The following is a 13,212-nucleotide window of genomic DNA, read 5'->3' on the forward strand; positions in this document are numbered from 1 at the left end:
ATGTAGAGGAAAGAGAAAAGAAACCTATACAATTTTTTTTTACAACATCAAATATTACTTTGAATTTTTAGCCCTTAACTACTTGACATCTTCTGCCACAATCTGGTATTTCCACTATCATAACAAAAACATAAACACTCTGCATGTTTCATAGGAATTTGGCTTTTTATTCAGTAACATTCTTGCTCCTGGGAAGAGTAAGAAAAATTATTCCACAGTCATAAGGTTTAGGCCTAGCAAAAAGAAATAACAACACGCATTTTCTAAACATTTTGTAAAAAGCTTCCCTATAATTTAACTTGACAAACTTAGCGAGGTAGCGCTAGCCCACATTTTCTCCAGTTCTGCTATGGAATACTCCATCATGCATGTAGGGTTTTTACTTCTTCCTTTAAGAGGGAACAGCACAAATTAAAAATCGTGCTTTAATTTTTAGTCTAAAATAATATCCCAGTGCTAAACTGGTATCAGAGAACCCTTCTTAGCAATTTCCTAGATTCAAAGGGAGGAAATACTTCAAAGAGCATTTATCCCTTTAAGAAGTAGGACCCTACTGACAAAACCACAAGTCACGTCACATGACACAAAAACTTTTTTTAACATACAAATTTATTTGCACCTTTCAGAGGATAAACGTTTTAAAACTCTCTGATTCTTCATTTAATGATTTGCCTATGGTCCTAAATCCAGGCTTGTCTCACAATATCCACAATCCATGACCACTGCACCTACACCACCAATAATTTGAATGACATGAAGGTTTAAAAAAACAAAAAGGATGAGCTTTAAAATAAAATGACCCTATCACTCCAGCTATGTTTTAAAAATCCTAGTATTTTGGAAATGCTTACTGAAATATGTACAGATAAAAGATATGATGACCAGACTTAGTTTCAAAATAATCTGAGGTCAATGAGCGTGGGTGAGTGGATACACAGAAGAAAGAAGATTGGCCATGAGTTGGTAACATGTTGGGTACACGGTGGTTCGTTATACTATTTCCTCACTTTTGTATAAGCTTGACATTTTCCACAATAAAAGTTTTTCTAATGACTCGGAGAACTCAAAAGTGTGACCTAAAAATACATCAATTATTGCTTCTATCGAGTTGAGTTGAATTAGCAAAGTTTGTTTCTCCTCTTCCATGACCCCCAAACACGCCTGTACACACTTGGCATTACAGAATACATCACAGTGTAGGGAACCTGGGTTTTTTAAAAAAAATTTGTGTTTGTCTTTTACCAGCTGAGCATTAGAGCAGAGATTTTTGTTTCGCTCCTGTCTGACTCTCTTGCACTTAGCGCACTGCTATATTCAAGGCAGGTTAACATGTTTGTGCATGTTTGTAGGACTGGGAAAATATGTCAAACCTAAGTTCACTTGTTTACAAAAATGTTCTCTGCCATGGAGAATTGCTTAGGAAACAACCACCATCACCATTTATTGAACCAACTCTGTATCCAGCCTTGTGCTAAACCCTTCACATAGGTTCTCATAAATCCTCATGACCACCCTGGGAGGGAGGTATTGTCACAGCGATTTTTATATCTGAGAGCGCTGAGGCCCACAGAAGTGAAGTAACAAATCCCAAATGACAGAGTCCAATGGCTAAAACCCAATTAAACCTATTTCTAGGTGACTCCAATTTTCTATGTTCCCTTCTAATTTGTCATATTTAAAGGTGACACCACTGAGGAGATTGCTTCCTGAGCTAAACACCTCTCCATCAGCCACCTCTCAACAGTATTTAGATGCCAGGATGTCTGTGAGGTGTGGGTGGTGAACGTACCGAAAGTCCTTCTGCGACATCGAATTACGTGGGAAGGTTTTCATTGTAGTAAGAAAACAGCCATGGAAACCGCCAGGTATGGGAACACTGGTGTGCCCTACACCTGGGCAAAGAGTCTAGGGTTGTGGCCTGAGTTCACGAAAGGGCTGTCTTTCCTTCTACTTTCACAGGAGCCTGTCTTTCTAGGAAACACGGCTTTGCTATGCAGTGGTATTTTCGTGTAGTAATACAGGAAAAATGCACAGGAAGAGCTGGTGGAGGGCCAAGAATGGCATGGAAATGCGGGGTGGGCAAAAGTAGGATTATAGTTGCGAAGAACATTCTTTTGAGTTAATAAAGCTGTTGTAATGATCATGACCTGCATGTCATTTTCCAAACGAACGACTGTAAACCTACTTTTGCCCATCCCTGTATGGCCAAAACCAGCTGGGAAAAGCAGGCTAAGCCAGGGAGAATAGAGCTTCCCCCTCCTGCTCCTGGCCTAACAAAGCTTTTTCTGAGCCTCAGTCAGCTGCTCTTCCTCTTCTTCAAGAACTAGGCCTGGTAGGTAAACACTGCAGGGCGGCCAGTTTCCACTCAGCCCCGGAAGACCCTTTCCCTGAGAGCCGTGCAAATGGGGAGACCAGACGTGTCCAGAAACTAACTCACGGAAGGCAAATGACGTGAGCTCAGTTCTGAAGGGCAGCCAAGCACCGGAGGGTGCAGTCAGTGAGACGGGGGTAGCAGCAACTAACACGCCTGGAGCACTGACTAGAGAGCCAGGCACTGTGCTGAGCCCTTTGCACGTGGATTATCTCATTTCATCCTGAACAGCCTAGGGAACAGGGTCACTCACCCCAACTGTACTAATACCGCCCAGGGCTACACGGATTCACATCGAATGGTGCTTTTCACTGGCGATAACTGCCTCACGGCCTTCCAAATCTAAAATTCCAGCCTGTGTTCAAAAGTCATGAACCACAGACACAGTTTTAAAAAAAACAACATTCAGCCTGGCCATTGTGGCTCAGTGATTGAGCATCAACCCATGCACCAAGAGGTTGCCCGATTGATTCCTGGTCAGGGCACATGCCTGGGTTGCAGGCTCCATCCCTGGTGGGGGCGCGCAGGAGGCAGCCGATCGATGTTTCCCCTCTCCTTTCCTCTCTCTGTAAAACTCAATAAAAAGATCTTTTTTTTTTTTTAAAGTAATGAACTTCAGACTCAATTTTCTAAAAAATATTTAAAGCTTTCTTGGTCCCCACTAAGAAAGTCCCACTAGAACAGTGGTTCTCAACCTTCCTAATGCCGCGACCCTTTAATACAGTTCCTCATGTGGTGGTGACCCCCAACCATAAAATTATTTTCGTTGCTACTTCATAACTGTCATTTTGCTACTGTTATGAGTCGTCATGTAAATATCTGATATGCAGGATGTATTTTCATTGTTACAAATTGAACATAATGAAAGCATAGTGATTCATCACAAAAACAATATGTCATTATATATGTGTTTTCCGTTGGTCTTAGGCGCCCCCTGTGAAAGGGTCGTTCGACCCCCAAAGGGGTCGCGACCCACAGGTTGAGAACCACTGCCCTAGAACTTCCCATTGCACAGTGTGCCAATCCACGGTCCATAATTAATGCAGCACCTTAATTGGTCACACGGTCAATGGCATAATCCGGATGTGACGGGGCATCAGCCCAAGTGAAGGGCGTCTCGTTACTCCTGCATGAGGGGAGGGGAGAGAAAACCCCACGCGATTGTAATCCATACATTCACACACAGGAGTTATTTCTGCCACAGCACACTGGCCTCCAAAGACAGGTAACATCGACCATTTCGTTTTCTTTGTTCCAGCAGACACTTGAAATAAACTGGCTATTGAAATGTAACTGCAACGCCGCACTTTCTAGCCGTTTTACATTCAACGAGAATACAGTGTTTTGTTACGTAAGTTACCAAGTGAACGCGGTGATATAAGCGAAGGGCCTGACGGGTACAGCATCTGTGGAACAGTGGAGAAAGGCCCTGCTTCCAGGGGTGACCTGGGGTCATGTTCCCTGCAAAGGTATGGCCCCGTTCCCATGACATATTTCCTTGTGATCCTTCTGAGTGTCCTCAGATACGTTTTATCTTAGGGGATAAAGCAGTAACACATTTATATCACATAAAAATGAGCATAGCGAACACTTAGAAAAAGTATTACAACTTCCATGGGAATAGAACCTTCCTTGGGGAGAGGCCTATTTCTAACATTCAAGCTCTTAAAAATGTGTACGTTCTGTGAATCTAGAATTGCTTCTTTATACCCTAAGGAACTAATCATGTAAAGATGTATGTATAAGAATACTTGTCACGGCATTATTTATAACAACTAAAAAACAGATATAATCCATCTACCACGGAAGAAACATTTAAATAAATTATGGTACTATCATATAACAGAATACTATGGGCAACAATTAAAACTAATAATACGTTTCTACTGATGTGCAGAGATGACCGTGATATATTGTTGACCAAAGCAAGCAAGCTGCAAAGCTAAATGCAAAGTATGACTATATTTTTGATAGAGACACATATTACCCAGATAAAAGACCAGGGAAGGAAGACTGCAAAATGCTAACTTTTTTCTCAAAAAGTCTAGATGACAAGGAATTTTTGTTCTCCTTTAACTGTCCTGGGCACGCAGTAAAATTTTTTATAATAAGTACAAACTGTCTTTTATGATAACACACTCAATAAATATTAATACTCATTCCATTTCTTTAAAATTCACAGTAATGCCAGGGCATCAAGGGGGCAAATGAGAAGACAGTTCTTGCTTTCGTGGATGCCCAAGGCATCAGTTACTAAACATAGGGGACAGGTCTACCCACATAATCCCCAAACACAGCTCCATGTGTTGTAACAACTCCACTGAAATGCTTACGTACTTTTCTCAAATTCCTCCAGTTTTCTAACAGCTTCATCTCGTTCTTGCCTGATTTTGTCACACTGAAATGAGAAAAGATAACAAGAGTGAATTTGGATCATAAGTCTGGAAATACAAGAGCAAACTTATAAACAACAGCAATTTTGTGAAAAGAAAACAAAAATTAAAAACCTTTAAGAAAGCATGAGTGGTCGCACAGTATTTGTACTGCTCAACCAGCCTGGTGTTTGGACCACGGTATCTGGCCTATTTTCTCGGACCTTCTAAGACAATGACTCACCTACTGCTCCTGATCACCTGCGGAACCGATCAATTTAACATCCTTAAGCGGAAATATATTCATTCTTGAAGAGAATAGCTGTGCCTCTTCTTAAGTAGGTATTTTGCAAATCCAGGGGACACCCCACGCACCCACAGGTCAGGTTCCCGGAAACTGGATGGTTTCAAATATCCAGAACAGCGGCGCACAACGGGAAGTGACCACTACGTGAAGTGACCACCCCATGAAGATAAACCGCTGCCACGTGCCCTGTGCCTCTCGCTCGAGAAAAAAACCCACCTTTGTGTCCTCAGAGTTCTAAACAGAAGGCAGCATGTATAAGGAAAGAAGATAAAATATCCCACAATGAGCATGTGTCATTGACATCAACCAATTTTTCTTTTTAAAAGGTAGGAGGACTCGTCAAAAAGTCTTTGGGAGGTAAGACCATAAAAGGAAAAAAAACAAAACAAAACAAAACACACACCCAAAAAACTACTAAAGCATGAGGACCTTTCAGGATATCTGCTACAGAAACAACTATTTAGTACTTGAACAGGCCCTGAAGGTATTAATGAAGTTTTTAAAAAGCCTAATATTCATTATGAGGACTAAATTCACTTTACCCTGAATTTCACAAAATCTTTTAGAAAGACTTTTATCCAAAATGTCTAAAACTTTAAAAAGTGAGTTTAGCTATTAGAGTGATAATTAAAATTTTAATCTTGTGGATTACTTTAATAAGAGGACCATTTGAATAAAACACAACTTTATATTATATTTTAATCCTACTATGCCAGATAAATATATTGGGATTTCAAGCCTTTGGATAGTTCAAATTTCTATGGCAAAAAAAATAATGATGCCACTGATAATGTGAAAAACTCAAATTAAAATCGTGAGATATTCTCATCTAATAGACTGGCAAAAAACTGAAAAAGTCTAACACCAGGAGCTGGAAACTCACCTACTGCTAGTGGAAGTGTCAACAGGCATAACTACTTTGGAAAAAAAAAAATTGAAAATGCACACACCCTATGTATGACTCAGCAGTTCTACTCCAGGATTCTATTAATGGAATCTCTAGTAATGTGTACAAGACGACATATACAAACATGCTGAGAATTTATAATAACAATAAATCTTGGTATACTCATATACCATACTGTGAAATACGCAGTGAAGATGAATGACCTGGAGCTCTGTGCATCAACATAGGTAAACATCAAAAGCCATAATGTTGAGTAAAAGGAATTGTGGAATATATACCAAATGATATCTTAACACACAAACACTTGATATTTTTATACTCTATGTATGTATATATATATATTTCATGATATATATGGCATATATAAAATATAAAAATACAAAATAGAAGAATATACAGACAAAATTTATGAAAAGATAGGGAGGGGAAGGAGACTCCGGTTGGACAACAGAGGCAATATTCAAAAATTTTATCTGCAGCATTCTTTATTATTTAATTTCAAAAAAATAATTTAATTCTGTATTTGCATATCTGTTGTGTTATTCTATGCACTTTTCGGTGCTTTTAAAATATCTTTAAAATAAAAATAAAGTTGAGAAGCAAACAATTCAGTATTCCTCTTTAGTCTCTCAAGAACACAAACTTAAAAAAAACCACTGGGTAAATCCACTCTGACTAGAGTACACGAAACAAGCAGAGTGCTAAATTAGCAAAGCTGTTTACTACATCCTTATCTTAAAGGAGAAGGCATCCCCCCTTATCCGTGGGGGATACATACCAAGACCCCCCAGTAGATGCCTCAAACTGCGGATATTAGTGAACCCTATATGTACTATGTTTTTTCCTATACATAGATACCTATGATAACGTTTAATTAATAAATTAGGCACAGTGAGAGATTAACAATAACTCATAATAAAATAGAACAATTATAACTATATATAGTAAAAGTTATATTAATGTGGTGTATCTCCCTTTATCTCCCCGCCCCCCTTCCTCAATCTCTCAAACTCTCTGATAACCCATCTGATAAATCTGAGAGCCACTAGGCAACTCACGTGTGGGTAGCATGCCCAGCATGGATACGCTGGACAAAGGAATGACTCATCCCAGATGGGATGGAGCGGGACATCAGAAGAGTTTATTGTCCTACTCAGAATGGCACACAATTTAGAACTTACGAACCGTTTATTTCTGAACTTTTCCATTTAATATTCTCAGACCTTGGTTGACCGTGCGTAACTGAAACCTAAGAAAGTGAAACCACAGACAAGGGGGCAGCACCTTTCACTAGGTTTTCTTGTGAAAACAAAATTGTCTAATATAGTTTCTAGTTCCAACTTAACAAATTTACTACATTTATTGTGTGTGTGTGTGTGTGTGTGTGTGTGTGTGTGTTTTAAATTCTAAACACTGCCTGGCTCATGAGTTGAGTGTCGACCTATGAACCAGGAGGTCACGGTTCGATTCCGTCAGGGCACATGCCCGGGTTGTGGGCTCGATCGCCAGTAGGGGGCGTGTAGGAGGCAGCCTATCAATGATTCTCTCTCTCCCCCTCCTTCTCCCTTCCTCTCTGCAATCAATAGAAATATATTAATTTTTTAAAAAGTCACCAACTGTCATCACACACAAACCACCAATGCAGCTACCATTTACTGGTCCTTAGCAACACATGGCAACTCGAGGTAGGCTTACTCCAATGCCCCACAAGGAAGGCGTTATGCCCGTGCTCTCTGCTCAAAAGGTGCAGGGAGACGGGCTTTGCTTGGTAACAGGTCTCAACCTCACAGTCGTATTCTGACCTGCGAGTGGCCCGTTTCTGTAGTCTAGCGAGGTGCCCGTGCACGAACCCCAGGGTCTTCACTGGCAGATTCAGACGCTGTCCCCCAACCCCAGCTGTGTTCTCTCAGGGGTCTTCATGTGGCCTGGCTTTCTATTTTCTACAACCACATTAGGACAGAACTGGCAGCCACAGAATTCACCATCTGCTATGATTACTGAAAGGGGTGTGTGCTGGGGCGGGGGGGGGGGGGGAGGGAGGAGGGAGGGGGGAAGGATCTACATATGCTGCAAATGCAGCTTATTCTCACCCAGAGCTGAACAAACTATGAGCGACAGGCCCATTCACTAAGCAGAAATCCAAACATCCACTTATTCCGTCATTTCAGGTGAACCCACGAAAATATCTTGTAGCCTTGCTCTCATGGTCCCCGCAGAGAGAAGCCAGCAAGGGTTGCGGGCCTTTGGGGACGAATGTTTCATCTTTATGTCCCACCGGAACCCCTCACCCACCCTGCCCCTTCCCCTACCCTGCTCCTGCAGCTGCACTATTTGTAGAAATGGCTTCTTTTTTTGTCTGAGAATTGCTCATGAAGACTTTGCAATAGCAACAGATGTTCGTGGGCCCGCGTCGCTTAATTACGGTGTCCCGTGATTCTCTGGAGCCCAGGACTGGGGAGGACCAGCAGCACAGGCACCGGTTGCTTTAAGCCAGTGGTTCTCCACCTTCCTAATGCCGCGACCCTTTAATACAGTTCCTCATGTGGTGGTGACCCCCAACCATAAAATTATTTTCGTTGCTACTTCATAACTGTCATTTTGCTACTGTTATGAATCACCATGTAAATATCTGATATGCAGGATGTATTTTCATTGTTACAAATTGAACATAATGAAAGCATAGTGATTCATCACAAAAACAATGTAATTATATACGTGTTTCCCGTTGGTCTTAGGTGACCCCTGTGAAAGGGTCGTTCGACCCCCAAAGGTGTCGCGACCCACAGGTTGAGAACCGCTGCACTACACCAACAGGGTGGACACTCTTATACCTGGGTAAGTACCTTACCACTGGCTGAATTAGACTTCGATGCACATAACGGCCTATAATCCATGAACGCCACCCTATTTTCTTCCTCAAGCATTGAGCAAATTGGGGCACCCACATGTGCCAGGCACTGTGTAAGCACGGGGGGGGGGGGGGGGCGGGAGGGGAATACAGTGGGAAACATAATAGACAATGTGCTCCCACAAAACATAGGATCTACCAGGAAAGATCAACAATGGAACAAGCAGTTTATAAGAATACTGCCTATCATGAGAGAAACGCTGCACCGCAGAACATACAGCAGAGGCTGTCCCACTCAGCGCAAACAGGCCTCGACCCAGCCCATTCTTACTCATTTTTCTGGAAGGCCACTCTTTCTATGTTCAGTTCCAATATTTAAAAGCATCGGAACTGGGCATCTTTACCTGTTTCAGAATCTCGGGCGATGGCCTCAGAGGACCATCAAGTCCTTTTCAATTATCACCGACCGTTCTATTGTTCCACCTGGGGAAGTCTGGCCAGAACTCCACTGTGCTTATCCTCAAAGAACACAATCAGTGAAATCATTCCCCCTCGGATGGAATTCCTTTCAGCCTCTCTCCCTTCTGCTGGTGTTCTTTCTTCCAATTCAAAGTTTTCCCCTCCAAGTTCCAGAGGCAATAAAGTAGTGGCTGCCCCGAGCGCTGTCTTAGGAGCATTCTCCACATTCTAGGTATTGTGTGTCGGAGGGGAGCACATGTCATCCGCCCGGAGATCCCTGCTCTTTTGTTTCTGGATAGATTGCTGTTAATAAGAGACTCGTTTTCACTTTCAAACTGCGGAGTAATTACTTTCTCTCTGGCACAACCACTTGCCATTCGGCTCTAAAGAAACTGCATGTATGTGGATGTATTATGCATGAACAGTCAGCATAATGCGTGCACATCTTGCTCTTTAAACGTGGCTTCTTGATTGATTTTTATTTTTTTTTAAATAAAACACTTTGGGACCTTCGCCTCTGAAATTAACACGAGAGGAGGAAACTTTGACAACAGACAACCAAGCAAAGATGCAAACAGTATGCATCGTCTTCCTTGCTGCTTGAAACGTCAATCTTGGACAGGGTCGGCCTCCTTCCCTTTTCATGCTTCGTTCCTGGCGAGCTAACAGAAGGGCCCTATGCACTGTGACGGTAGCCCAGCCAAACGCCGTCTCAGCAGCCACTTACACATGTATGCATTTCCAATCTCCATCTCAGTTCATAATATTCGACACAATGCATACTGTTTAAAGGCATTCTTCTGCTACACAGATTTCCTTCTTTTTCTTCTTGATATGCCCACTCCACCCACACCCCCTCCAGCCTCAGACAGCTGAAAGCTATTCCACTCATAGCTCATGAGCCTTTGCCGCCCCCATGTAGGAAAACCCCCAAACAGTCATGACAAGGATCCTGAGTGAGTCATTAGAGAATGCCCTTCCATTGTAGAAGCATGACTAACATTTGAATATGGAGATTGCTTCACATGCAAAGTAAAACATTTGATTTGGTTGATTCCAAAATAACTAGTCCTCTGTTTCCCCTTACCCCAAAAAAACAGTCTGGGAAGGGTTGCTGACTTCAATATGATAGGCTTTCTTGCTTTTTAACATACTGTTGATAACATTCTTTAGAAACTAGGAAAAAATAAAATAAAATAAAATAACAGAAAGTAGCCAAAACGGGTTTGGCTCAGTGGATGGAGCGTCGGCCTGCTGACTGAAGGGTCCCAGGTTCAATTCCGGTCAAGGGCATGTACCTGGGTTGCGGGCACATCCCCAGTAGGAGATGTGCAGGAGGCAGCTGATCGATGTTTCTCTCTCATCGATGTTTCTCTCTATCTCTCTCCCTTCCTCTCTATAAAAAATCAATAAAATATATTTAAAAAAAAATAACAGACAGTAGCACCCTTTCCAAAATCTCCACTTACTTTGATGTTAGAAATAAAAAACAAAAAAACTGAAGTGTTCACATTTTAATCCAACCCATACATGTGTACCCGAGACATTTTGATAATAATGAACTTGTATTGATAAAATGTGATAAGTGCCTAAGAAATATTCAGATGTTTTATTACAAAGAAGCAAACAATTAATTCTGCTCCTACGAGAATTAGAGACTTTAAAAACAGTAGGTGGCATTTAAGCCAAGCATTATGAGCTACAGAGTATGTCACATGGCACTGAGTAGGAACCTTGTGTTTTCTGTCCTTTTCCCATCCACCCCCAAACCCTAGGCATTCACTTCTATCATCGCAGTTTCTTACGGTTATTTGTCAACTTGCCTGTGCCCCTCAGTAGACTGGACTTTCATGGGCATTCTTCTACCCCAGTACTCAAAAGCCATTCAACACAAAGTTTTCCCTTCAAAAAGCTTTCCTTATCAACTCAAAAAGATTCTTCTGATCACGCCTTCAAAGACAATGATAAAAACCACAAAATGAGGGTCATTACATTTCTTAAAAAGGGAACACTGCAAAGGAAAAGATCAGGAAAACTTTGGCCCACCCTCCCAAATCTCCGACTCTTATCCTTGGAACGCAGGAATGTCAGGAATGCTGTATGCACACACCCACACTCGTGGATTTTACAGACATAGATTGATCTGATACTCAACGTTCAGTTTCTAAATACAAATAGATAGACAAATGATCCAGGAAAGCACTGAGTCTGATCACGTGTGGAATTAAATTCGTGTGGGAAGTTCATGAGCTAACAATAAAGAATTGTGGATAAGACCGAGCCCTTTGTGGAAAAGTTAATTAGCTCCCTTAAGTTCACCTGCTTCAAAGAGAACAGTGGTGGTTAGAAGATACATGTTTGAGTCTAGACTGAGCCTGTTGGACCCTGAGGTCCTGTTCTTCAGGAAATGGAGCTGGCCCAGGGCTGTTTGAAGCATCAGATAAGGGAGATAAAGAAGAGCACATGACCCATGGTGACTTAGTAATAAACACTGCCTTTTAAGCAACGCCTGCTCTGAGGAGATTCATGACCTACCACCTGTCTCAACAGAAGAGATTCCAAACAAGGCCTTAAAAGATCTTACCCACCGTAGCCAGTTTGCTCAGTGGGTAGAGCATTGGCCTGTGGACTGAAGAGTCCTGGATTCAGTTCCAGTCAGAGGCACATACCTCAGTTGCAGGCTTGATGCCTGACCCTAGTTGGGGCACATGCGGGAGGCAACCAATTGATGTGTCTCTCTCACATCAATGTTTCTCTCTCTGTCTCTTCCCCTCCCTTTCACTCTCTTTTAAAATATATATATATATCACCCAAAAGAATCGCACCCACTGTTTCTTCCCACGGATAAGGTTAATGATTTGGCAACAAAGATAGTCAGACTTAACGTGGACATGTGGAAGGGAGAAATAACTTGCAATTTATTTTTTGGGTCCCTTCCACTCATGCAAAAATTTCCCCACTTCAAATTAATTATGGCAAGTGGAGTCTTCCTTTGGATTCCCGTCCTTGACTGATTTCACAGAACTCTGGGTTGGGGCCATGAGGCAAGGATGGCCACGTATACCTGCTGATGCGGAGGAGACAAAGATCACCCAGCCAGGCACAAGAAAGTGCGTGGCCAGAGAAAATGGTGTTCTCCGCTTACCACAGCCGGAACTACAGCTGCTTTTACTCATTCTATGCTGCAGAAAAGGCTTTTATTATATGTTGCCTTCCTTTGTAATACAGCCCCCCTTTTGGGGGGAAAATCTTCAGTAATAAGCCTGCTAGTCTTTTAACAGAAGATAAACAGAGTGCGCGGCGAACTTAAAACCACTCTATTTTGTTCTACCCAAGCACACAGCATTCCATGCTGCTTTCACTTCCTTTCTCCCCATTTCTGTTAATAGTTATTTTTAAAGAATTAGAACAGAAGCAGGTCAATAATGCATACAGATGTGACAAAAGTATTAGGCCATACTCTGTGTAGGGAAATGTGTAAACAGTTGATGGGCTAAGATAATTTATAACCTTTCTTTTACCAAATGCATTTTCCCTGTGATTCCACTCGCATAACAGATGGTTCGCTTAAACCCTCACTGCAGAAAGTGGCTCTCAGTTCAACAACCATCATCACCACCAACACAGGAGTTTACAGAACATCTACTCTAGGGCAATGCTAGGGCTACAAGTAAGCAAGAATTAAAGAAGAAGAAAAGAGACAACAGAAAGTTTATTCTTCCTCTTACGCTAATCATTTTCTTCTATGTCCTTCCTTTTCCATCCTATGAAGACACCTGTTTGCTTCCCCTCCTCGTATCTTCTAGGTTAAGTCAAGGAGTTCTTCTGAGTTAACCCTTCCAACTGGTTTTGCTTTTCCCCTCTTGGGCCGGGAACATCCATGGAGGAGACATCCAAGGAAAAGTAAATTTCATTTATGTCGAGAAACAATAATGGGTGGTTCTGTTC

The 13,212-nt window shown here is 41.9% G+C and overlaps 1 protein-coding gene across 4 annotated transcripts in view; it reads right to left on the minus strand.

Annotated features, from left to right (window-relative positions):
* Positions 1 to 13,212, minus strand: part of SHTN1 (shootin 1) — an 85,969-nt gene that overhangs the window by 57,780 nt on the left and 14,977 nt on the right. For all 4 annotated transcript variants that reach the window (XM_081105382.1, XM_081105381.1, XM_081105379.1 and 1 more), the window contains exon 3: positions 4,709 to 4,769. In XM_081105382.1, coding sequence (XP_080961508.1) covers positions 4,709 to 4,769 — 61 coding nt within the window. The remainder of the gene's footprint in view (positions 1 to 4,708; positions 4,770 to 13,212) is intronic.

Source organism: Myotis nattereri (genome assembly GCF_964212035.1).
Source record: "Myotis nattereri genome assembly, chromosome: 13".
NCBI classification, from domain to species: Eukaryota; Metazoa; Chordata; class Mammalia; order Chiroptera; family Vespertilionidae; genus Myotis; species Myotis nattereri.